Raw genomic sequence first — 27698 nt, forward strand, 5'->3', positions numbered from 1 at the left:
AGTGAAGTCAAGTAGTTTTATTATTTACCAAGTTTTTATTCATTTATTTTAGCATGTTGTGGATAGTTACTCAAGATCACATCAGTGATGAGTAGTAGAACCAGATCTCAGATCCATGACTTCTGAATCCACAGCTTGTGCTGTTTCTTTCTTTTTCAATTTTATTTTTTAGTGTGGTGTGGGGAATCTATGCCAGGCCTCTCACATGCTAGGCACTGAACCAAATCCCTGGCCCCTATTTCTTTTTTGTATTTAGTTTTTCCTTTTATTGGTTTTATATGCCCATAATTCACAAGGTGATATAATTAATTGTGTGAGAATAAATAGCATCCCCTCACCCAACTCCGGCACTTTGAATGCTTTTGCTAATTTTTAAATTTTTTTGGCATCTAACTCTGTATCTCTAAATAACTTACTTTTATTTGCTGTGTCTTAATTTTTTTAGTTTTAGGAATTAACTGTAGACTTCCAGCCTGGAACTTAAAGACTTAGTTCTCTTTTACTATACTCTCTGCCCCTGCTACAAATATGCAAACTTCCAGTTTGCCAACTTCCTAAGACAGTTATTGTCAATTAACTGAAAATTCCATGTTTACATTTGTGACTATGTAAATAGTATTCATGGCTGAGTTTTGTAGTGTATGATTACTTTTCTCTTTCCTACTGTATTCCTAAATATTGTCTTTTTGGGTTGCTCATTTTCTATATATTTATCACTAATTCAACTTCGGCCCCAGTTATGTGAAGTTTCTTCTTACTGTATTTCCCTTTTATTTTTATTTTTATTTTTTTGTAGTTGTAAATGGGCAGCATTCCTTTATTTATTTATTTTTATGTGGTGCTGAGGATCAAACCCAGTGCCTCACACATGCTAGGCAAGTGCTCTACCACTGAGCCACAACCCCAGTCCTTCTTATTGTATTTCAGTGCATTAGGTTTAAATTCTTGAAGACACTTCTTGAACTTTTCTAATCTGAGTTAGTTGCTGTGCTGTGGAACTGTCATATTAGATTCAAAGTTCCCTGTCATTTCTTGAATCTTATGTTTTCTTCTGACTTAAGTTTTATATGCACAATTTTTTATGGAACATATTCTCTGGTAGCCTCCAGCAATATGTTTGTAAGAAGTAATTTTTTTAGTTTTACATATCTGAAAATGTCTTTAGATAGTTTGGTCAGATAGAAATTTCTTTTGGAAGTCACATAACCTCAAAATTTTGAAGGTGTTATTTTACTGTCTTCTAGCTTTTTCTTTAAGAAGTTCAACATCAAGTAGGAGACAGTGGTGCATGTCTGTATTCCAAGCTACTCAGGAGGCTGAGGGAGGAGGATTATAAGTTTGAGACCAGTCTTGACAATTTAGCAAGACCCCATTTCAAAATATAAATAAATAGAATTGGGGGGATGTAGCTCAGTGGTAGAGCATCCCTGTGTTTAATACCTAGTACCAAAAACAAACAAAACCATTCTGATTTTTTTTTTAAATATATTTTTAGTTGTAGATGGACATGGTGCCTTTATTTTGTTTGTTTATTAATGTGGTGCTGAGGATTGAATCCAGTGCCTCACATATGCTAGGCAAGCGCTCTACCACTGAGCCACAACCCCAGCCCTCATTCTAATTCTTGATTCTTTGAATGAAATCTTTCTTTCTTATAGAACTTCTTCAATGAGAACACTTTTAAAATCTACTCTTTTAGCAATTTTCTTTTTCTTTCTTTATTTTTTTCCTCACTGTACTGGGAATTGAACCCAGGGGCACTTTGCCACTGAGCTATATCCCCAGTCCTGTCATTTATATTGTTGGTTTTGAGACAGTCTCACTAAATTGCCCAGGCTGGCCTCAAACTTGCTATTTTCCTACGATAGTCTCCCAAGTTGCTGGGATTACAGGTGTGTGCCACCCCACCAACTTGCTTGCACATGGGATCAAACACAGAGCCCTCTTGTGCCCTGTGCACTACTACTGAGCTATACCCTCAAGCCCTCACAATTTTCAAGAATTTAATACCTGGTTATTAACTATAGTCACAATGTTGTACAATGATCTCTTTATTTTATTTATTTTTTGATGTGGTGCTGAGAATCAAACCCCGTACCTCATGTGTTCCAGGGAAGCACTCTACCACTGAGCCACAACCCCAGCCCCAATGATCTCTTGAATTTATTCCTCCTAACTAAAATTTTGTATCCTTTGACCAATGTCTCCCCAGTAGTGTTTGTTTCTAGTTTCTTTTGCTTGACTTACAGTGTTGGCCAGGACCTCTAATACAGTTCTGTATATACAAATGATGCTTGTTGACTCCCTTTTCTCATTCCTAATTTTAGAAGAAATATTTTCAACATCTCTCATTTAAAGTGATTAGGTGAGGTTGCTGGGGATTGAACCCAGGACTTCACACATGCCAGGCAAGCACTCTACCACTAAGGTACAATCCCAGTCCTTAGAGTGATACTACAGGCTCTTGTTAGCCTGTAGTATCAGGCTAGGTACTTGTTGTGAGGTTGAGAAGTTCCTTTTTAGTATTAATTTATTAAGGGTTTCTTTTCATAAATATATAATTTTTATCAAATGCTTTTCTGAATCTATTCAAGTAGTCCTGGTTTCTCTGTTTTTTCTGATAATGTGATGATTAACAATTACATATTTTATTAAGCCATCTTTATATACCTGGGATAAACCTAACTTAGTCATGGTTTATAGTCCTTTAACACTATAGTAGAAATTAGTTTTTACTATATAATAAGCCTCCCCCAAACTTTAGTGGCTTAAAACTATAATTAATGACTTGGTTTATGATTCTTGGTTCATGATTTTGGCATGGGAATAGCTGAGATAGCTCATCTCCGTTCAAGTGATATCAGTTAATATCTATTACTTAATGCTTACTAGAAACTTAAAAGTTTAAAAACAACATTGTGTGTTAAGAATCCAAGCACAACTTTAGCTGGTCCTCTCATTTTGAGTACCTTTTACAAGGTTGCAATCAAAGTGTTAACTAGATTGGGGTGGGGGTCTCATCCGAAGGCTTATTAATTGAGAAAGGATTTGCTTCCAAGTTCAATTGGTTGTTGGAAGAATTTGAATTTCCTGAGAACTAATGGACTGAGAGCCTTTGCTTCTAGCCCACTGTTGTGCAGAGGCTATTCTCATTTCTTTATCACTTAGGCTATTCTAACGTGGCAACTGACTCCATCAAAGCCAGCAAGGGAAAGAACTTTCCAGAAGGATAGAAGTCAGACTCTTATGTAACCTAATTATGAAAGTAACATCTTATTACCTTTGCTGTGTTCTGTGTATTAGAAGCAAGTTGCCAGCCCACACTCAAGGAGAGGGGAAACATAAGGAACTGAAGACCAGGAGATAGCTGTCATTCTTTTTTTGTTGTTGTTAACATTTTTGTATTTTCAAGACAACAGGAATTGTATACAAGTGACAGCAGATCCCTGTCTCTATTTTTATCTAAAAAACAACAACAAGGTGAATTCTCAAGGAAGAAAAAAAAACAGCTGGGTACTTAAGGGATTATGTCTTCCTTCATTGCTTGGAACCAGTAGTTATGTTACTGTCATATAATCAGGAAAGTGGTCATGATAAATTGGAAGAGATACATATGCTGCTTTTATTTTGCCAACAAACCACCTGCCATGCAATGCATGGGACAACAGCAATAGCTGTAGTAATTGACAGATATTTCACATACATGATGCCCTGAGCTGAATTTTTCTTAACATTAATATGATAACTTCTCCATGTTTCTTACATTTTTCAGTCATGTCATCATTAATCTCTGTATCCCATCCAATTTCTTCTTTTGGGGTTTAAACATATTAGAGAATTGGAAACACTGTGTTGCAAGTGATTGAGCAGGGGCAGCTACAGGTAAAACTGAAGTTTCAGTCTGTTGGGAAAGTCCTGTTTATAGATCTGTAACAAAAGAGAATTCTGCTGCAGCACCAAATGCCAAAGAGTCACTCATTTGTAGAGCTTGCTGTGCTGCTGGTGGAATCTGCAAACCTGTACCCTCTGTGCATCTGGTCATTAATTGAAGATGACCAGTTTTTCCCAAGTCATTTCTAGGCCCTTCTAATTTATCACTGTCCAGAAATGAACTACCACTAGAAGCATTAGCACATTCATTAACATGATCAACTTTCATTGGCCCTCCTGCTAGATCTAATCCATAGTTGTTTCAAGCTGTCTTGGCACATTTTAGGTCAGAAAATGTAATAAATCCATATTGTTTAGATTGACCTATTTCATTATCCATTATGAGCTGCATACTTTAAGTCTGTCTAAAAGGCTTAAGATCTCATTAAATTGCCAGAGCTGGCCCCTAACCTGCAATTCTACTGCCTCAACCTCCTTAGTCACTGGAAGTAGAGGCTGCCTCGCTGTGCCTGGGTTCCTTCCTTTGCTGCTACTTTGCTTCCTTTCTAGACTTTTTCTTTTCCTTTCTCCAGCTCTATTTTGCCTCCATTCCTTACTTTGCTTCTTTTTCTTTCAAGACTACATCTTGTTTTTTCCTTCTTTTTGCATCTTCTTCATGGCCATTAGCACTGCTCAACTTGTTCTATCCTTCTTTCTTTTTTGAGACAGGGTCTTACTAAGTTGCCCAGGCTAGCCTTGAATTTGTTGTGATCCTTCTGCCTCAGCCTTCTGAGTAGCTGAGATCACAGGAGTATGCAACCACGCCTAGCTTCTCTTCCTTCTTGTAAGGAGCCTCAAAAACATTGCTTCAATATCAATATTTGCCATTGCTTCTAAATGTCTGTGTAGGCTTTGAAATGCCTGTAGTGTTCATATTAAGAAGGGAATGCTGCTGCTGCTGCTGCTGCTGCCCTACTGAAACTACTTTTCATAGTCTACCTACCATCCCATGACTCAGTATTATGACTAGGGCTCAGCTATCAGAGTTGGGTTTCCTCTTTCCAAGTAGTCTCTTATCAGATAAGAGGCTAATTCTGGCTTGTTCACCTGGTGGCAATAGCAGGTTCTAAGAGAATGGGAGTAGAAGCTACAAAGTCCCTGGAGCCCTAAACTCAGAACACATACTGTGACACTTCAGCTGTACTTTGTTAGTCAAAGTTAATTCCCAGGCCAGCCCAGATGTAAAGGATATAGAACTAACAATACCTCTAAATGAAAGAAGCTGCAACAAGTTAGTGACCTTTTAAAATCTACAATTTATTCTGTTAGTTTTGATTTGTTCACTTTTTGTTTGATGTTTTAACAGAAGAGTCAGAGAAGTAAAAATCATCTAGGAAAAAAGGTGTGAATAACTGAATATGTCAGAATTTTAATAAATGGAAGTTCATAGTTTTGTCTGCTTCCTTAACCTTATTTGTGTCATCTGTCTTCTTAGGATGGACATTCTGCAGTTACTCGCTGTTCTCCCAAAGTGGAATTCACTTTGGTAAAGCAGAATAGAAAAAGACTTTCCAAGTTTCTGTCATTTGTACTACATTCTGAGGTCCCGGTCACTATGGTAACCACAAAGCAGCAATATAAGGAGTTGGGCCTGGGAGGCTGAAAAATTGACTCTCTGGAAATTATTGTTCCCAGGACATTCAGTGATTCATAGAGTTTTGTGAGCCTAAGGACTTGTCCAGATTACATCCAAAATAACATCTCTGTTTCTTTCTAAGTGACTTGCTCTTAATTAAACCTTTGCAGCCTTTGTTAAGTTTCCATGTAATGAATGAATTGCTATATGTCAAAGCTGCTGTGTGGCATTTGGAATTCTCTGCAAAATTTAGCTTGAAATTGACAGTATTTGTTCTTTCTCCTTTGATTTCATAAATTTTCTTTGTGGTGGGGGGGCACGTAACTGTTTTCTCCTATTCAGATTCAAACACTTAGTATGATAAGATAGATGAACCATCTGCTTGATAGTCTTTTTGGGGGGAGGGGGTATTGGGAATTTAACACAAGAATACTTTATCACTGAGCTACATTCTCAGCCCTTTTTATTTTTTATTTTTTATTTTGAGGTAAGTTCTCACTAATTTGCTTGGTATCTGCCAAGTTACTGAGGCTGACCTCAAACTTATGATCCTCCTGCCTCAGCTTCCTTAGTTACTAGGACTACAGGAGTGCTCCACCGTACCTTGCAGATTGATGGTCTTAATGCTTTTATTCAGCTGAGCCAAACATGATACAATCGAAAAATATATTTGGTTCTAGGTCTATAGGTAGCTACAGTCAGTAGTGAATCCTGTTCAGTTGTATAGTAGCCATTTTCTGTCAATAAAAGGCAGGCAAATTCATCTTTACAGATAACATCTTTCCTAGAACTTAATTTTCAGTTTCTACTTTTTAAAAAAAATGTTAAAGTATTCCTTTATGTGTTTTGGGGATCAAATGACAGCATGTATTTTTTGTTTTGTTTTGTTTTGTTTTGGAACCAGGAATTGAATCCAGGGGACTCAACCACTGAACCACATCCCCAGCCCTTCTGTATATTTTATTTAGAGACAGGGTCTCGCTGAGTTACTTAAGACCTTGCTAAGTTGCTGAGGCTGACTTTGAATTCGAGATCCACCTGCCTCAGCCTCCTGAGCTGCTGGAATTACAGGTGTGCACCACCATGCCTGGCTAATTTTTTTAACTTAAACAGTTTATTTAATATTTGGCCTGTAATCCCAGCTCTTCAGGAGCCTGAGACTGGTAGTTCACAAATTCAAGGCCAGCCTGGGCAACTTAGCAAGACTGTCTCAAAATTTTTTAAGAAGGTGGGAAGCTGGGGATATGGCTCAGTGGCAGAGCACCCCTGGTTTAATGCTTAGTATTATTCAATCCCCAGTCTGTTCAGTTTCACAATTTTCATTATGACCTAGGTTATTATTTGCAGAGAGAATTTCCTTGCTGTATGTTCTGTGCCATGTAGTAGGTTTGTGAGTCATGTACTTACTTGACTAAACAGTATCTTGACTGACCCCCACCCTTTTTAAATGCTGGGGCTCAAATCCAGGGCCTGTGCATGCTAGGCAAGCACTCTATCACTGCACTATACCCCCAGCCTCCCCTTAACTTTTTATTTTTGAAATAATTTCATATTTACAGATACAGAATTGTTACAAGAATAGCACAAATAATATTCTTTACTCAGATTCCCCAAACTATTAACATTTGTTCATCACTCTATTTATGATATATATTCAGTACACATAATATACATAGGCAATATATTATATCTAAAATTATTATTTTTCAGAACTATTTGAGAGTAAGTAATACTGATTCTCCTTTGCCTTAAATACATTCACGTACATTCCTACCGACACCACCCCCCAATCAAAGGACAATCTGTCTTTTTTTAGTTGTCATTGGACCTTTATTTTACTTATTTATATGTGGTGCTGAGAATTGAACCCAGCACGTCGCACGTGTTAGGCAAGTACTCCACCACTGAGCCACAACCCCAGCCCAAAGGACAGTCTCTTAAAATAGGAAATTACATTGGTACAATACTTTAATCCACATATCTTATTCAAACTTTACCAGTTAACTTGATAATATCCTTTAGAACAATACACAAAAAATGTTTTTGAGTGCTTGTGCTTTAATTGTTGTAGAATGTGCTATGGACAGTTCAGTCATCACAGCTCCTCTCCCATCTCAGTCTTACATTTGGTTCCATGAGCAATGTGAGTAGGTAGGTACTCTGTCCCCTGACTTAGACATGAAGATGGGGCAAATGACTATACTTGATTTTCCTCTTTTGTATGATTTAGTGGAGCAGCGTGACTTCATTGGAGTGGACAACACAGGAAAGAGACTGCTCTTCATGGCTAATGAAGCAGACTTGGATGAAGAGCTGGTCATTAAGGGATCCATCCTGCAGAAGTAAGCCCTAGAGATTTCCTTCTTGGCAGTTCTCCTTGTCTTAAAACAAAATAAAACCACCCACCATGGGAAAGAGGATTATATTGTGTGAAATTGACAAAAGTATGTGAACGTTTTCCCCCCTGAGACAGGATAAAGGCTTTTCTTCACTGCATGAAACTTTCCTTGTGTCTTTTCTTGCCAAGGTAGAGCCAAATCCTGCAAAGGAATAGGGTAAAGCAGCTGTGGGGGGAATAGGACTGTCTTTCTGATAGTGTTTTAGAACCTTTCAAAAAAAAAAGTTTGCAAAAAGCACATAACAAAAAATTTGCCATCTTAATCATTTTTAAGTGACAAATTCAGTAATAAATATATTCACATTGTTAGGAAACAAATCTTCAGAGCTTTTTCATGTTGGAAATATGATTTCATAACATATCTCATTAGACAATTCCCCTTTTCCCCCTTTCCCTAAGCCCCTTGTAACACCATTCTATTTTCTGTTTCTATTAATTTGACTACTTTACATATCTTATGTAAATGAAATCATACTGCATTTGTCTTTATGTGATGGACTTATTTCACTTATAATGTTCTCAAGATTCATTATGTTATAACATATGACAGTATTCCCTTCCTTTTTAATGCTAATATTCCATTGTATGTGTATATTACATTTTGTGCATCTCTTCGTCCATTGGACATTTGAGTTACTTCTTACCCCTGGGCTATTGTGTACAGTGCTGCTATGAACATTCATATATAGATATCTCTTTGAGACCTTACTTTCAGTTCTTTTGGATATACACCCAGAAATGGAATTGTGGGGTCACATAGTAGTTCTATTTTTAATTTTTTAAAGAATTATCAAACTATTTCCCTTAATAATTATACCATTTAACAGTCCCACCAATAATGCATAAGGGTTCCAGTATCTTCACATCCTTGTCAGACCTTGATATTTTCATTTTTTATGATATAAACCATTTTACTAGATATGTAATACTATCTCCTTGAGAACCTACTTTTAATACAATGGTACACATAGTCAACCCAGTTACATTTTCAGCCAGTCACATTTTTTTCAATTAGCATTTATTGATTGCTTACCCAGCATGGAATTTTTATTTTGTTTTGTTTTTATAATCCAGAGAAAATATTTATTTCAAGAGAGAGAAACATTGTTGAATAGGAAGAAGAAACTTTCAAAAAAATTCAAGTCAGTTTAAGTGTGAGCAATTTTCCACAGAAGACAGTATCTTAAGGAATCTCTGTGAATTGTAGTAATTCTGAAATATTAAGACTAGAATTTCATCCAACTTCTATATCCATAATGTTCAAATACCATATATGAGATTCTGCAAGCATATTTGAGTTGTAGGTATTTTAGGGCAAAACTTTTAATAATGATAATATATTCCATTCAAATCACAAGTAAAATATAGAACAAATGATATAGAACCTAATTCTATTGCCCGTTTGAGTAAGAGTTATTCCATTTTTCCAGGAGTGGATGATTTTTAAATTGATAAATCTAAAAAATAGTAGTTTATAAGTCTGACATATCAATTGAAACACCTGATAACAAATATCTTCATGGCTTAATATGAAAAGTATGTGCAATAAAATATATGTAATTTAATACATTCACATACACCAGCATGGAATTCTAATCAGAAGCCACATACCTAGAACTTTCTGCTTGATGCTAGTATACAGGAATGTTTAATGAATGTTTGAAGCCTGGGTAAGATGAATATGAGAGGAATAAATTGGGAAAAGAAATACCTTCTTCTTTGCCTTTGCTATTCAGCACAGTAGGAATAAGAGGTATTTCAGAGTATGTTGTTTAATGAAATCAAGCTATACTCTGGCTTCAGATAGGCCGTTACTTCTAAGGATAAAAGTTCTATATTAGCACCTGCCATGGTGGTACACACCTGTAATCCTAGCAGCCCAGGAGGCTGAGACAGGAGGATCTCAAGTTCAAAGCTGGCCTCAGCAAAAGTGAGTTGCTAAGCAACTCAGCGAGACCCTGTCTCTAAATAAAGTACAAAATAGGGCTGGGGATGTGGCTTAATGGTGGAGTGCCTATGAGTTCAATCCCTGGTACCAAAAAAAAAAAAAAAAAAAAAAAAAGTTCTATATTAGTGGCTTTGTTGTCTCATCTATAAAATGGGACTGATAATAATAGGGGTATTGTGGGGGAATAAATAAGGTAATACATGTAAAATAATCAGTATAATGCCTCTTACCTAGTAAGTGACCAAAAATATTATTATTATTATATAATATAAATATAAAATATTATATTATTATATAATATTATATTATATAATATTATATTATATTATTATATAATATTATATAATATAAATATTATATTATTATTATTTCTAATTAAGTAAACAGTTATTGAAAAACACTGTACATTCACTTCTGGATTAAAGTGGCTATTCAAACTATATCACAGAACTTGCTACCACTAGTTTCTAATTAGAAAATTACAAATAGAAATAAAAAGCATCTGAAGTTTCAAGATCAGCAAAGGAAATAGGATAATTAAATTAATAAAGTTTAAAAACTAGTAGCCAGGGAAAGGAACAAGACTCTGGTGATGAACACAGAAGGAATAAAAATAGTCTCCCATTTCCACCCTGTTATCACTCCCCAGAAGCCATATCGACCTGATAATGAAATCCTGCAAACTCTCGTTGAATACCCAAATCTAAAAAGGTAATCTTTGCCTTTATCTTTGACTTTGAAGCAGTAGGGACAGCTACTGGAAAATAAATGATGAAGAAGGGAAAGTGGGCAATGAAACTGACACTTGAACAAAAGGAAATATTTAAGTCTAAACAACAAATGGGTGAAATAATACAGAGATAGAGAATTTTCCTACATAGGGATGGAATATGCCTCATAATTTTATGGCATGAGCCAAGAACCTTTAACAAAATCTCAGGAAAGAGAAATTTTCTAACAAAGACTTAACAGTATCTTAGCTATGTTTTTTGTACCACCCCCCGACATCATTCCCTGAAGCCATAAAAAAACATATAGAATATAAAATAGCCAGTACTCATATGGTACCCGGTCCCAGATATAGAAGGCTCAGAGATAAAAATTCATCTATATTATATCAAAACAAATAAAATTCTGACTAGAACCATGATTTAAGCATGAACAAGACCAAAAGAATTAGCATATCAACTATACAAACATACAGAGCAAATAAAATAAAAGGAAGGAAAGTGCCTTGTAGCTGGGCATGGTGGCTCATGCCTGAAATCCCAGCTACTCAGGTTCGAGAAAAGAAAAAAAAGAAAAATGCCATGAAAAAACTAGAAAAAAAAAACCAATTTGAGAAATAGGAAATTTTCCTTACAACTATAAAACAAATCATTAAAACATGAATCGAATAAATAAGAATTCAGTGATATAGGGAGAAAAAAACAAATTGAGATAAAAAAAGGATATCATAGAACTAAAAAAATTGAGGCAAAAAATTTAGTTACAGAATTAATTAAATAATTGTAAAGATAGCAAAGAACAGAATAGACATTGCTGAAAATTACTGACACACAGGAATAGTTTGAGATATTCAGTGATTTAGATTCAAAAAAAAACAGTTGGGCTCAGGAGTGTGGCTCAGTGGTGGAGGTACTTGCAAAGAAAGGAAGGAAGAGAGAAAGAGAAGGAGAAGAGGAGAGGAGAGAGAAAGAAAAGAAAGGGAAAGAAGTGAAAAATAGTGAGAAAGGGAGGAGAAAGAGAGAGGAGAACATGGTTAAATAAATGAAAATATAATAAAAATGAAAGACAAAGATAATTTAGTATAATTAATATCTTTGAAATAGAGTACCAAACTTGGAACCCAAACATGTATTCAAAGATACAAGGACTTTTTGGTAAAGTAATTTCATTTGTCAATTTTATTCAATGATTTTAATATAAACAAAAAAATATAAAAACTAGATAAGTAATAAAACTTCTGAAACCCCACTAAAACAACAATAATGGGATTTTAGAAAGGAATAAATCCAGAAGGGTAAAGAAAAGGAAAAAGGAGATAACAACACAAAAATGTAGAAGAAAGAAGGAAGAATAGAAGGTCTCAGGAATGGGGTACCAAGAATAGATGAGATTGGAGGGAACAGATAGAAAGTGGATAATAAGAAATATACGTACTAAGGTCCTCAATTTCCTTCTCCCACTTGGCTTCTAAAACTAGCAGCCAGGCCCACATTCATGAAGCAAGGATATTAGAGGATTCTTCTCTGAAGTAACTGACAGTCTAAGAGGAGAGACCTAAAGATGAACATCAAGGAGTTCCCTAAAAATAACCCTACATTCAGTTTCAAAGTTGACAGGCCCCCCTCCCATGGTCAGTGCTCTCAATCAGATGTTTATTATGCCACTCTTAATTTAGGACAGAAATCCAAGAATTAGTAGTTCTGGAAGCCAGAGCAAATAAATAGAGAGGAAAAAAAAAAAAAAAAAGGAAAAAAAAATCAACTCAAAGGAAACAAATTATACAACAAAAACTTCAGAAAAGGCAACATGAGTATCCTCAGGAAGATTTATTCATTCAACAAATATTCGAGTATCTGTATGTCCCTGTTCAAGGAGCCAGGGATGCAGCAGTGGACAAACAAATTAAAAAAATCCTGCCCTCACTGAGATATAAAAGAAAATATTACATTTTTAAGCCCCAAAGCAAAGCAAAATGCTGGGGTTTTTTAGTTTGGATTTTTTTTTTTCTTTTTTGTACTTGGAATTGAGCTACATCCACATTCCTTTTTATTTTTTTAGTTTTGAGATAGGGTCTCACTGAGTTGGTGAGGCTGATTTCAAACGGGATCCTCCTGCCTCAACCTCCCAAACTGCTGAGATTACAGCTGTGCACCATCGCACCCAGCAAAATGCTGTACTTTAAAAAGAGCATTTACAGAATAAACAAGTGTTGATACTTAAATGAAAAACTCAATAGAAAGGTTGGAAGAAATTTTTGGAAAAAATTTCCATGACAAATTGATGTAAAATAGGTAAATAAGACAATTAAAAGAGCAACGAAAGATGTCAAATATTCCTAATACAGAATCCCAGAAAGAGAGAAGAGACAAATGCAGGGGGAAGAAATCATCAATAATTTTATTCAGGGCTAGGTTGTAGCACCATAGTGGAGTGCTTGCCTAGCATGTGTAAGGCACTGGGTTCAGTACCACATACATACATACATACGTACGTACATACATAAATGTATTGTGTCCGTCTTAGAATGAAAGGAGCTGGATTTCTAGACTGAAAGGAAACTGAATGCCCAGCAATATGCTTGAAAAGAAACATACCAAGATTGTCATTGTGAAATTTTATAATTCTTATAACAAAGATCCTGCAAACTCCCAAAGAGGAGGGGAATATCATACACAAAGGTATTAAAATAGCTTTGAATTTCATAATAGCAACACCAGAAACAACAACAACAACAAAATGGAGAAATGTCTTCAAATTTTAATCTTTAGTGAAACTATCAATCATGAATGAGAATCAAATAAGAAATTTTCATTTTGCTTTCCATACATCTGTTTTCAGAAAGTTCTTATAGTCTGTATAACACCAAATCCTGATATAAACTAAGAAAAAGCACAGAATACAGGAGAAAGGGCATCCAAAGATGAATCCCCAAGATGATGATGAAAGGAGGTTCCAGAATAACATGTTATATACCCATTATGATGACATCGAAAATCAGATTGGAATAGGTTAGAAAACTTTAGGAATTATTTCTTAAAGATAATCATACATCTTCTGATAAAAATGACAGACTCCCTGATGTATCTCAACTTTTGGCAGGGGGTACCAGGGATTGGATTTAGTGGTGCTCTACCACTGGGCTATATCCCCAGTGCTTTTTATTTATATTTGATTTTGAGACAAGTTCTTACTAAGTTACCAAGGTTGACCTCTACCTAGCTGTCTTCCTGCCTCAGTCTCCCAAATCACTGGGATTACAGGTGTGTGCCACTACAGCCAGCTTGTGTCTCAACATTTAAGAGGAATTTTAGGTATTTATTGGTTTGTTTGGAATTGAAATTTTTTTTTTTTTTTTTTTTTTTTTTTTGGCGTTGCTGGGGATTCAACCCAGGGCCCTGTGCTTGCGAGGTGAGCACTCTACCAACTGAGCTACCTCCCCAGCCCCACTGGAATTGAATTATTGATAAGCACCTTAGAAAAAGAAGAAATAACAAGGCAATTATTAACACCAAGGCTGACAACAAAAATGCAGGGGAAAAAATTAATCATTGATTATGAATGATTCACTCCAACTTACGTTTATATATATATAATAATATAATCACTGACTCAATCTAACAAAAAATTATGATATATTTACTTTGGAATGATGGCAGGGTTTATTTAGCATGTTGGAGGCATGAGGGAAGAAAACATAAATCTTACTCTTCTATAGTTAGTAACTAATATCTAGAACTGAAGTCCTAATAACTTAAGCACTAGACATTGAGCTAACCAAAATAATGAACCCAATTATATTGGGAAGGTAGAAAGTACAGGAGGTATAGCAGTGATGAAAATAAGTGAAATTCTATCTTCTGCAGTGGGAAATCACGATAATTTCTGAAATGGGAAAACCAAGAAACACCAATATAAGAATGTAAATGATGGGTATATAATACTAAAAGGGTCTCCAGAAGAATTGAAAGTGGGTGCTTCAGAGAAACAGAAAATGTGTAGAAGAAAGAATAAGCAACTAAGCTTATTTAATAAGTTTTTTAAAAATTATTCACATCTTTACATAGATAACTTCAATTTTAATTTTTAAAAGAAAATTATATAATAAAATAAAATTTTCTGAATCAGGTAAAGATATTCAGATTTTATTTATTTAGTGTTGAGGATTTTTTTATTTATTTTTTATTATATACAAATGGGATACATGTTGTTTCTCTATTTGTACATGGAGTCAAGGCATATCATTTGTGTAATCATAAATTTACATAGGGCAATGATGTTTGATTCATTATTTTTTCCCTTCCCCCCACCCCGCCCACCCCTCTTTTCCCTCTATACAGTCCTTCTTTCCTTCATTCTTTCCACCCTCCTTATCCCTAACCCTAAACCTAACCCTAACCCTAACACTAACCCCTCCCACCCCTCATTATATGTCCTCATCCGCTTATCAGCGAGATCATTCGTCCTTTAGTTTTTTGAGATTGGCTTATCTCACTTAGCATGATGTTCTCCAATTTCATCCATTTGCCTGCAAATGCCATAATTTTATCATTCTTCATGGCAGAGTAATATTCCATTGTATATATATGCCGCAGTTTCTTTATCCATTCATCAATTGAAGGGCATCTAGGTTGGTTCCACAATCTGGCTATGGTGAATTGAGCAGCAATGAACATTGATGTGGCTGTATCTCTGTAGTATGCTGATTTTAAGTCCTTTGGGTATAGGCCAAGGAGTGGGATAGCTGGGTCAAATGGTGGTTCCATTCCAAGCTTTCTGAGGAATCTCCATACTGCTTTCCAGAGTGGCTGCACTAATTTGCAACCCCACCAGCAATGTATGAGTGTTCCTTTTTCCCCACATCCTCGCCAACACCTATTGTTGCTTGTGTTCTTGATAATCGCCATTCTAATTGGGGTGAGATGAAATCTTAGGGTAGTTTTGATTTGCATTTCTCTTATTACTAGAGATGTTGAACATTTTTTCATATATCTGTTGATCGCTTGTATATCTTCTTCTGTGAAGTGTCTGTTCATTTCCTTAGCCCATTTGTTGATTGGATTATTTGTATTCTTGGTGTAGAGTTTTTGAGTTCTTTATAGATTCTGGAAATTAGCGCTCTATCTGAAGTATGAGTGGCAAAGATATTCTCCCACTCTGTAGGCTCTCTCTTCACATTACTGAGAGTTTCCTTTGCTGAGAGAAAGCTTTTTAGTTTGAATCTATCCCAGTTGTTGATTCTTGCTTTTATTTCTTGTGCTATGGGAGTCCTGTTAAGGAAGTCTGATCCTAAACCAACAAGTTGAAGGTTTGTACCTACTTTTTCTTCTATAAGACGCAAGGTCTCTGGTCTGATTCCGAGGTCCTTGATCCATTTTGAGTTGAGTTTTGTGTAGGGTGAAAGATAGGGGTTTAATTTCATTCTGTTGCATATGGATTTCCAATTTTCCCAGCACCATTTGTTGAAGAGGCTGTCTTTTCTCCATTGCATATTTTTGGCCCCTTTGTCTAGTATGAGAAAATTGTATTTATTTGGGTTTGTGTCCATGTCCTCTATTCTGTACCATTGATCTACTGTCTATTTTGGTACCAATACCATGCCATTTTTGTTACTATTGCTTTGTAGTAGAGTTGAAGATCTGGTATTGCGATACCCCCTGCTTTGCTCTTTCTACTGAGGATTGCATTAGCTATTCTGGGTTTCTTATTCTTCCAGATGAATTTCATAATTGCTTGCTCTATTTCTGCAAGGTACATCATTGGGATTTTAATTGGAATTGCATTGAATCTGTATAGCACTTTAGGTAGTATGGCCATTTTGACAATATTAATTCTTCCTATCCAAGAACATGGGAGATCTTTCCATCTTCTAAGGTTTTCTTTAATTTCTTTCTTTAGTGTTCTGTAGTTCTCATTGTAGAGGTCTTTCACCTCTTTTGTGAGATTGATTCCCAAGTATTTTATTTTTTTCAATGCTATTGTGAATGGGGTAGTTTTTCTAATTTCTCTTTCTGAAGATTCATCACTTATGTGTAAAAATACATTGGATTTATGAGCATTGATCTTGTAACCTGCTACTTTACTGAATTCACTTATGAGTTCTAAAAGTTTTCTGGTGGAATTTCCAGGTTCCTCTAAATATATAATCATGTCATCAGCGAACAGGGATAGTTTTAGTTCTTCTTTTCCAATTCATATCCCTTTAATTTCTTTGGTTTGTCTAATTGCTCTGGCTAGAGTCTCAAGGACAATGTTGAATAGAAGTGGTGAAAGAGGGCATCCCTGCCTTGTTCCAGTTTTTAGGGGGAACGCTTTCAGTTTTTCACCATTTAGAATGATATTGGCCATGGGCTTAGCGTAGATGGCCTTTATAATGTTAAGGAATGTTCCCACTACCCCAATTTTTTCTAGTGTTTTGAGCATGAAGGGATGCTGTATTTTATCGAATGCTTTTTCTGCATCTATTGAAATAATCATGTGATTCTTAACTTTAAGTCTATTGATATGGTGAATTACATTTATTGATTTCCGGATGTTGAACCAACCTTGCATCCCTGGGATGAAACCCACTTGATCGTGGTGCACTATCTTTTTAATATATTTTTGTATGCAATTTGCTAAAATTTTGTTGAGAATTTTTGCGTCGATGTTCATTAAGGATATTGGTCTGAAATTTTCTTTCCTCGATGTGTCTCTGTCTGGTTTAGGTATCAGGGTGATATTGGCTTCATAGAACGAGTTTGGGAAGGTTCCCTCCTCTTCTATTTCATGGAATACTTTGAGGAGTATTGGAATGAGCTCTTCTTTAAAGGTTTTGTAGAACTCAGCTGAGAACCCATCTGGTCCTGGACTTTTCTAAGTTGGTAGGCTTTTGATGACCTCTTCTGTTTCATTGCTTGAAATTGATTTATTTAAGTTGTGTATGTCCTCCTCGTTCAGTTTAGGTAATTCATATGTCTCTAGAAACTTGTTGATATCTTCGAGGTTTTCTGTTTTGTTGGAGTATAGATTTTCGAAATAGCTTCTAATTATGTTTTGTATTTCACTCATGTCTGTTGTGATATTTCCTTGTTCATTCCGAATTTTAGTAATTTGAGTTTTCTCCCTCTTTCTCTTTGTTAATGTGGCTAAGGGTTTATCAATTTTGTTTATTTTTTCAAAGAACCAACTATTTATTTTGTTAATTTTTCCAATTTTTGTTTCAATTTTGTTGATTTCGGCTCTGATTTTAACTGTTTCCTGTCTTCTACTACTTTTGGTGTTGGTCTGCTCTTCTTTTTCTAGGGCTTTGAGCTGTAGTGTTAAGTCGTTTATTTGTTGATTTCTACTTCTTTTGTTGAATGCGCCCCATGAAATAAATCTTCCTCTAAGGACTGCTTTCATAGTGTCCCAGAGATTTTGATATGATGTGTCTTTGTTCTCGTTTACTTCTAAGAATTTTTTATTTCCCTCCTGATGTCTTCTGTTATCCATTCATCATATAATAGTGTATTATTTAATCTCCAGGTATTGGAGAAGTTTCTGTTTTTTATTCTGTCATTTATTTCTAATTTCAATCCATTATGATCTGATAGAGTACAAGGTAGTATCTCTATCTTCTTGTATTTGCTAACAGTAGCTTTGTGACATAAAATATGGTCTATTTTAGAGAAGGATCCATGTGCTGCTAAGAAGAAAGTGTATTCGTTCTTTGTTGGATGGTATATTCTATATATGTCCATTAAGTCTAAATTGTTGATTGTGTTATTGAGATCTATGGTTTCTTTATTCAATTTTTGTTTGGAAGATCTATCCAGTGGTGAGAGAGGTGTGTTAAAATCGCCTAGTATTATTGTGTTGTGGTCTATTTGATTTCTGGAATTGAGAAGGGTTTGTTTGACGTACATGGATGAGCCAATGTTCGGGGCATAGATATTTATGATTGTTATGTCTTGCTGATTTATGCTTCCCTTAAGCAGCATGTAATGTCCTTCTTTATCCCTTCTGACTAGTTTTGGCTTGAAGTCCACATTATCTGAAATGAGGATGGATACTCCAGCTTTTTTGCTGTGTCCATGTGCATGGTATGTTTTTTCCCATCCTTTCACCTTTAGTCTGTGGGTATCTCTTACTATGAGATGAGTCTCTTGCAGGCAGCATATTGTTGGATTTTTCTTTTTAATCCAATCTGCCAGTCTATGTCTTTTGATTGATGAGTTCAGGCCATTAACATTCAGGGTTATTATTGTGATATGATTTGTATTCCCAGTCATTTGACTCATTTTTGTTTTTTGACATGATTTGGTTTCTTCTTTATTTGTCTATTCCTTTAGGCTAGTTCCTCCCATTGCTGATTTGCATTGTTGTTTTTCATCTCTTCCTCATGGAATATTTTGCTGAGAATGTTCTGTAATGCTGGCTTTCTTTTTGTAAATTCCTTTAACTTTTGTTTATCATGGAAGGATTTTATTTCATCATCAAATCTGAAAGTAAGTTTTGCTGGGTATAAGATTCTTGTTTGGCATCCATTTTCTTTTAGGGCTTGATAAATGTTGTTCCAGGCCCTTCTAGCTTTTAGGGTCTGGATTGAAAAATCTGCTGATAATCTTATTGGTTTTCCTCTGAATGTAATTTGATTCTTTTCTCTTGCGGCCTTTAAAATTCTGTCTTTATTTTGTATGTTAGGTATTTTCCTAATAATGTGCCTTGGTGTGGGTCTGTTGTAATTTTGTATATTTGGAGTCCTATAAGCCTCTTGTACTTGGTTTTCCATTTCGTTCTTCAGATTTGGGAAATTTTCTGATATTATTTCATTGAATAGATTGTTCATTCCTTTGGTTTGTTTCTCTAAGCCTTCCTCAATCCCAATAATTCTTAAATTTGGCCTTTTCATGATATCCCATAATTCTTGTAGATTCTGTTCATGATTTCTTACCATCTTCTCTGTTTGGCCAACTTTGTTTTCAAGGTTAAATATTTTGTCTTCAATGTCTGAGGTTCTGTCTTCCAGGTGTTCTATCCTATTGGTTATGCTTTCTATGGAGTTTTTAACTTGGTTTATTGTTTCCTTCATTTCAAGGATTTCAGTTTGGTTTTTTTTTCAGTATCTCTAACTCTTTGTTGAAACGATCTCTTGCTTCCCGTATTTGGTCTTTTAACTGTTGATTGGTGCGATCATTTAATGCCTGCATTTGCTCTTTCATCTCCTCATTTGCTTCTCTGATTGTTTTAATTATGTACATTCTGAACTCCCTTTCTGACATTTCTTCTGCTGTGCTGTCATTGGGTTTTATTAATACAGTATCTGGGTTTGTTTGGGACATTTTCTTCCCTTGTTTTCTCATATTGGTCAGATGTCAGTGGGACCCTGAAATATTGCAGATTTCCTCTATTGGTTTATAGTGTCCCTGTAGATTTCCAGTGTATCACCTCCCAGCCTTCAGTAGCCTGAAGTCTTGGAGGAACTTGATAATGCAGTGCTTCCGAAGAAAGCCCCCTACTGGTTCCAGGGCTTGGAGCTGGCTCTGTGCGGAAAGGCTCTCACTGGGGGGCCTGCACCGCGCAGCTGGCCGTGTGGGAGGAGCCCACCGCCGGAGTGTGCAAGGCTACCTGGGGAAGACTCTAGCTGCCCTGCCCTGCTCTGATAAGCCGCCCCTATCTGTGCCTGCCGCCCAGGCCGAGCTTCACCCAGTGGGGGAGACTCACCCCGTGACTCTATTTTAGTCCAAGTCTCTCAATGCCTCCCCTTCTTGAGTCCTGGGTTCTGGAGTGACTGGAGATGCAGTCATCCTCTAGTCCGCCATCTTGGATCACCCCGTGGCTCTATTTTAGTCCGAGTCTCTCAATACCTCCCCCTCTTGACTCCTGGGTTCTGGAGTGACTGGAGATGCAATCACCCTCTAGTCCGCCATCTTGGATCGCTCCGTGGAAAGAGCCTGCGGCCGGAGGGGACAGGGCCGCCTGGAGAAGTCTTTGGCTGCCCTACCCTGATCCCAGAGGCTGCTTGCGGATTGAAGCTCTCCATTGGCTTGGGGACTTGTGGCTGGTTCTGTGTAGAAAGGCTCTCACTGGGCAGTCTGCTCCAAGAAGCTAGCCTTGAAAGGCGCCTCCCGCCGCAGGGGGCCCTAGTGTTGAGGATTGAACCCAGGACCTCATTCATGATATCTACAGATTTTACTTTGTTCTACAGATTACACTCTGTTCCAAGGAAATTTGACCAGATTAGACAAACTTATTAAGTTTCAGGGATAAGGAGAATTTTTTAAGCATCCAGAGGCAAAAAGCTTACATGGAAATTATGAAAAATTGGGCTTACACAGTACTCAGTGTCAGACAAATAATATCTACACAAGTCTCAGGGAAAAAGAGTAGAACTCAGGAATAGTGTAAACAATAAAGATATCATCCAAATATAAAAACAGCAGGAAGATATACTCAAACATGAAAACTCAAAAGAATACATCACCTATGATCCTTTCTTGAAGAAAAACTTCTTGATAGTGAAAGCAACCAAGGATTGAATAAAATAAATTCAATAATAGAGAAGCTATGGTCATCAGCATATAATCCATTTATATATGCTGATAGAACTGTAGGAATTGTGGCTATAGAACATAATTCAGATATTATAAACCTAAGCAGCGTAAAAATAAAACTGCCAAAAATCATGTGATTAGAATGAAGAGAAAAGAAACATGTCTAGGTGATAGTAGCTTTTTTTAATAGTAGGAAGTTTTAAAAAATGAGAAAACTTTTAATAAAATATAATAACTCTCAACTTTTGGGGGGTTTTTATTTGTTTTGGGTACCAGGGATTGAACCCTGGGACAGTTAACCATTGAGCCACATCCCCAGTGCTTTTTATTTTTTTATTTTGAAACAGGCTCTCCCTAAGTTGCTTAGGTCCTTGCTAAGATGCCAAGGCTGCCTTTGAACTAGTAATTCCTCTACCTCAGCCTCCCAAGTCACTGGGACTGCAGGTGTGCACCACTGTGCCTCATTGTTCTTTCATTTTTACTTCTTTTTTTCTTCTGTTAAATACAAGTAAAATATAATGTAGCACTTTTCATTTTATTTTTAAATTTGTTCTTTTTAGTTATACATGACAGTAGAATGTATTTTGACATATCATGTATACATGGAGTAAAACTTCCCATTTTTGTGGTTGTACATGATGTGGAGTTAGGATACTGGTTATGTATTCATATATGAACCTAGGAAAGTTATGTCTAAGTAGTTCTACTGTCTTTCCCCATTCCCATTCTCCCTCCCTTTGAAGTACTCTGTCCTGTCCAATCCAGTAAACTTCCCTCCCCCAACTCAACCTATTGTGAGTCAGCATTTGCATATCAGAGAGAACATTTAGTCTTTGGTTTTTTGGGAATGGCTTATTTCACTTAGCATGATAGTCTCCAGTTCCATCCATTTACCTGCAAATGCCATAATTTCATTCCTTTTTATGGCTGAGTAACATTCCATTGTGTATATATGCCACATTTTCTTTACTCATTCATCTGCTGAAGGGCACCTAGGTTGGTTCCTCAGCTTAGCAATTGTGAATTGAGCTACTGTTTTCCGGAGTGGTCACACCAATGTGCAGTCCCACCAGCAATGTATGAGTGTATCTTTTTCCCCACATCCTCGCCAACATTTATTGTTACTTGTACTCTTGATATTTGCCATTCTGACTGGAGTGAAATGAGATCTCAGTGTAGTTTTAACTTGCATTTCTCTAATTGCTAGTTAAAACTACACTTTTTCATATGTTTGTTGACCAGAGCAGTTTTCATTTTAAAAATAGACTCAATAGTATGATCCTGTTTTTATAGTGGTATGTCTATTTGTGTTTATATACATAGAGAGTTGTCTATAATGATTTCATTCCTGGAAAATAAGATTTAGGATGACTTTATTTTAACTCTTAGTAATTTTCTAAAGTAGTCCTTGAATTCTGTAAGATTAACTGCCTCTTTCTTCATAAAACAAAGGATGTTTTTAAAAAACTAGAACTCTTAATGCGAAGGTAGTAAGAATTAATTCTGGAAAGTTGAAGTATGTCTGATTATTTTTTATTTATGTTTTTCTATATTTTTAAAAATTTTTAAAATCGCAAAAACCCTAAGAATATAGTCAAGAGGCTTAACACATTGCTCTTTTGGACAATGGCCTTTCCTGGCTTTGTATCCATGGCACAAATGCCTTCTAGGGAAAAGTTTGGCTGGGGAGGGTCTTTGCTCTTGGCTAAATTAAGTCAGGTTGCTCAGAATGCATTCTGCAGTGGACATAGTTAATGAATTTCATTGAATTGTTTGTTCTTCCTTACTCAATAGCCAAAGCAAAACTGACTGTTCCATTAAATTGCTATAGGAATTTTAAAGATACACTTATAAATGTGTCTTTGACACACCTCCCCTCAAGAGATGGAGGTGGATTTTCCTTCCTTTGAGAGTAAGCTGGATTTAGTGATTTGTTTCCACCAAATAGAATATGGCAGAAGTAATGGGATGTCACTTCCAAAATTATAAAAAGGTTATAAAAAGACTGCAACTTCTATCTTTGGTGCCTGCTGTTAATCTCATCCACTCTTGTACTCTGAGAAAGTCAGCTGCTAGGTCATAACTCAGCTTTGGGGAAAGGAAAGCTAACTACCATTGACATGAGGATATAGACAAGACTATGGAGAAGGCCATGAGTGGAGGCTGGCAACCCTTGAGTGGAGTAGTTATTCTTAGACCTGTCAGCAACCATGATGAAAGCAGATTCTCTTCCTGTGAAACCTCAAGATGACTGCAGCTCCAAACAAGAACTTGAATGCAGCCTAATGAGAGGTCCTGAGTCAGAATCACCCAACTGAACCACTCCCAGATTCCTGAAGCACTGAAGTTGTGAGATAATATTTGTTGTTTTAAGCCTGAGTTTGAGGTAACATGTTGTTTAGTAATAGATGACTAATAATATTCTAAACCTGTAGGCTTTGAATTAAAAGTTTCTTAGAAACACTGAAGTTGAATCACATCTTGGAGGAAAAAAAAAAAAAAACGTTTGTATGGCACCATTGCTTTCAGCCTCAGTTTGTTCCCATATAGTTTGGAAGTAGGAAGTCACATGGCTGTATTTGGGATGCATCCTACCTCAGCACAAAGCCTTTATTGAGATCTTGGATAAATCACCAGCTCTATCCAAAATATTAAGGCAGTAGATAGTCATCTTTTGGTCTTACTATACTTCAAGGACTTCTGTTGTTTCAACATTGGCAATAAGTAATCTCATAATTCTTCTTTCCTGTGTTCCTAGAGAAGGCCTGGGTTAAAATTGATTCCTTAGAAGAAAGATCTACCTCTTATCCCCCTTGTCCACTGCTATATTGCTATGTGATAGAGATATGCTGCCTACTTACCCCTTCAAAGAAGGACTTGCTGCTCAGGGAATAAAATCAGCAGACAACTTCTAGCTGTCACCAACCCGCATTTATCTCACCTGCAGAAAGGCACATTGTCTGAGGTCTTGCTCTATCTTGGGCAGCCTGCATCCCCTGCCTCACTGAGTCCACTTGGAGAGGTAACATTTGCTCCAAAGCTCCCTGCCAGGGTGACTGAAGCTTTGTAGAACCTGCATCTCATTTCAGTCTTTTTTTCTACCACAATCTATTTTCTCTCCCTCCTTTCACAGATGTTAATCCCTAATAAACATGTTGTACTTCTGGAGACTCCAAACTTCAACACATGATGACATAGTTTTCTCTGTGGTTTGCCACTGTCTTGTGATACAAGTTTTCTCACTCTTGAAGTTCTCGTTCATAGTTTAATTCTACAATTAAACTGCCTGGGTGGTTAAATTGTTTTCTTCCCATGAAGGTGAACTTGTTGCATTGGTCTCCACACATATGAAAACTGTGATGAATACTATCTATAATGTTTATGCCTCTTATAACTCCTAACTGATCATAGTATAAAAAATGTACATCCATTCAATCAGAACCTTTCCAGCCTCTCACTACTATAAGCATTAATTTCTTCTCTGCCTTTCTCACAAGACCAGTACTTCTCAACCTGATGAGCATTTTAAAAAATATTGGTGCTTGGATCCTACCCCCAGGGATTATCGTTTAATTGGTCTGGCATAGGATCAACATTTTATTTCAGAAAAACTCAGTGCAGGTGTATGAGAACTGACTGCCAAAGTCAGAAGATACCTCAACCTGAATAAAGTTGCAGGAAGATCCAGTATTGCACAAAGCACAATTTTTTAGGGACTTACAGGATTTGCAGCAGGACTAAAGGATACCTTCATTCCAAGGCAGTAGAGGTTTATGCATAAACCTAAACAAAGGTGAACTGCAGCCAACCACATTGGCCTTTTCCCAAGGGCCTTTTCCCAAAACTACTAACATGTCCAAAGTCAGTTAAGAAACAAACATCTTGAGTGCTCACTTCAACAGTACATGTATACTAAAATTGGAACAATACAGAGATTAGCATGGCAACTTCACAAGGATGACATGCGAATTTTTGAAGCATTCCAGATTTTTACAAAAGAAAGAAACCAGACGTGGTGGCACAGGCTTGTAATCCCAGAGCCTTGGGAGGCTGAGGCAGGACGATAGCAAGTTTGAGACTAGCCTCAGCAACTTATCAAGGCCCTAAGCAACTTAGTGAGACCCTGCCTCAAAATAAAAAATAAACAGGACTGGGGATTTAGCTCAGTGGTAAAGTCCCCCTGAGTTCAATCCCACATTCCAAAAAAAGAAAGATACTGGGTATCAGTGGGTATTGCACACAAATTTTGTATATATATACAGACATAAATATATGTATGCATTCACATACACACACAGGCATTTATTTAACCACATCAATATTGTTGAACATTTGGATTTTTCCTTTTCTTTTTCTGGCAATGCTGACAATGCATTTCTTTTTGTTGTTGAATGTTATCCTGTTTTACGGATATATCACATTTGAGTTATCCCGTGAGCTGTAGTTGGCACTTATTTTAAATCATCTTTATTCTACCAGTAAATCATTTAGGATTTCAGTATCCAGAATTTTGAAGGATTCCTAAAAAGAGACAACTTTCCTGAGACAACTTCAGTGCATACTAGAGAGATAAGGCCAGTTCTGTCAAAGAGAAAAGTAGACATATACCATTTGTTTGTTGAATCAAATTAGGAAAAACTACATATATATTTTAGACTGTTAGGCTTTTTGAGAATCATAGTTTTCATAATATGTGAGAATTTTTGTTTGCTACCAGATTTGGTAGATGGTTGATTTTAGAAGTAATAATAAGCCAGTGGAATAATTTAATTTCACATTTTTTTAAATGTTGTTGCTTAAGTTTGGAACTACAAGTAAACTCTGAGTTATCAAGAGAGTTATTCATAAATTCAGATCATATTTGGCTTCCTAATACATTCAGAAAAGACAGTGGGTTCTTACTATCTGTGGTGTCAGAGGACTCAAAGGTCATATCAAAAGAATATTTCCTATAGTAGCAGTGTGAGTGCTGTCAAAGTGTCAAGGCTTTGACACATTTTTGCCCTGTTCTTCTAACTTAGAATCCACACCCGCAGTGACTCAGGATCTGTGGTGTGTAGTTGTAGTAGGGCAGCTGGCTAAATAAATGAGCAGTAAAAATGTTCTTCCTCCATTCCTATGGTCCTCTGGGGATATTGTGCTCCTCCTGCCTCAATGAGATGGTGGGTGAAAGCTAATTAGATTCAGATTTTCATTTTTTGAATATGAACACATTCTTCCTACCTTTTTTTTTTTTTTTTTTTTTAATGAATTTCCAAAGATGGGGGTCAGTCTCAGTTGGGCAAATGCCAGAGTTATCTTGGAAAGGACCTTTTTGTATATAAGAGAACTAGAAACCTCTTCTTTTAAATTTTTCTTACTTTTATAATTGTTATAGAAGAAAAGAACAATGATAGCATGTATATACCATATGTTTTCTCTCTTTGAGAGAAAGAAAGAAGTATTTGCATAATTTAAAAGAGATTGTTTTGTTGGACCTCAGGCATATTTAGTTCTGAAAAGTGAAAAAGAGTAAGACTCCTGTTGGAGCAGGAGTCCTGCTAGGCCTGTGGTCAGGTACAGCAGTCTCCCCAGCAAGCTTAGACCTCAGGCAGTGCTGGTAACTTTATTCCAAAGGAAAACAAAACAAAAACCAGGCTGCGTATGTTGATGCACACTTGTAATCCCAGCGGCTTGGGAGGCTGAGGCAGGACTATTGCAAGTTCAAAGCCAGCCTTAGCAGCTTAACAAGGCCCTAAGCAATTTAGTGAGACCCTGTCTCAAAATAAAAACATTGGGGATGTGACTCATTGGTTAAGCACCTCTGGGTTCAATTCTTTGATACCAAAAAAAAAAAATTTTTTTTTATTCCAAAGGGCTCACATAATCACAACATCATTAGACTTGGAAAAAGCAAAGCACCTTTCTCACATGTCTAATTAGTATTTTTCTTACTTGTACAGGCATTTGTATAGTGGAAAAGAATATTGCTGTAGAAAGAGCATTGTACTGGAAATTCAGGTACAGGGAATTTGGAGTCTAGTCCTGAGACAAACCAGCTGTGTGACCTTGAGTAAATCACTTTGTTTCTCTAAGCCTCCAGTTTCTCCAACTGAAATCAGCTTAGTTGTTCTTTAAAGATACCCCCCAGCTCAAAAATTCCTGTTTTTTATTTCTGACAGACATGTGTTTTTAATAGTTCATAAGTGAAAGGTATTTGTGCCAGATACTTAATAAGAAAATCATGTAGCTTTTCTCCAATGTTCTGCTGTGTTTTTTTGAATTCTAGTCAAGGTTTTTTACTGGAATGGTAATGAAAATATTAAAACAATCTTCTAACAGATATTTTTAAATGGAATAAAATGTTCACAAGCTCATCTTGGAAGATTTAGACATTTATATCTAGGGACTTTCAAGGACTTTGGTCAAGACCTCAAAAATCATGGCCAAATATCTGTTTCTGTGACTACAGAGGAGACATGGTTTAAACTCTTGATTATTTTCTTGATAGTGTGGAAAATTTAATAATATTATTTACCTAAATTAACATCCCCATTGATACTAACCAACCCTAATTCCTAATGTATTTTTCTGTACTTTTCACTGTTTGGGGTGGGGTTCAGGTAT

The 27698-nt window shown here is 36.3% G+C and overlaps 1 protein-coding gene, 1 non-coding gene and 1 pseudogene across 4 annotated transcripts in view; 2 read left to right on the forward strand and 1 right to left on the reverse strand.

Annotated features, from left to right (window-relative positions):
• Eif2b3 (eukaryotic translation initiation factor 2B subunit gamma) overlaps nt 1–27698 on the forward strand; it is a 128630-nt gene that overhangs the window by 47958 nt on the left and 52974 nt on the right. For all 3 annotated transcript variants that reach the window (XM_047566686.1, XM_047566704.1, XM_047566695.1), the window contains exon 5: nt 7737–7848. In XM_047566686.1, the coding sequence (XP_047422642.1) occupies nt 7737–7848 (112 nt within the window). The remainder of the gene's footprint in view (nt 1–7736; nt 7849–27698) is intronic.
• On the reverse strand, nt 3489–7642 carry LOC124990769 (RNA-binding protein 39-like; annotated as a pseudogene).
• On the forward strand, nt 24979–25084 carry LOC124968406 (U6 spliceosomal RNA). The gene has a single exon (XR_007105707.1). It is a non-coding gene; the product is annotated as a U6 spliceosomal RNA (small nuclear RNA).

The sequence above is a fragment of the Sciurus carolinensis genome, chromosome 1 (assembly GCF_902686445.1).
Source record: "Sciurus carolinensis chromosome 1, mSciCar1.2, whole genome shotgun sequence".
Lineage (NCBI taxonomy): Eukaryota > Metazoa > Chordata > Mammalia > Rodentia > Sciuridae > Sciurus > Sciurus carolinensis.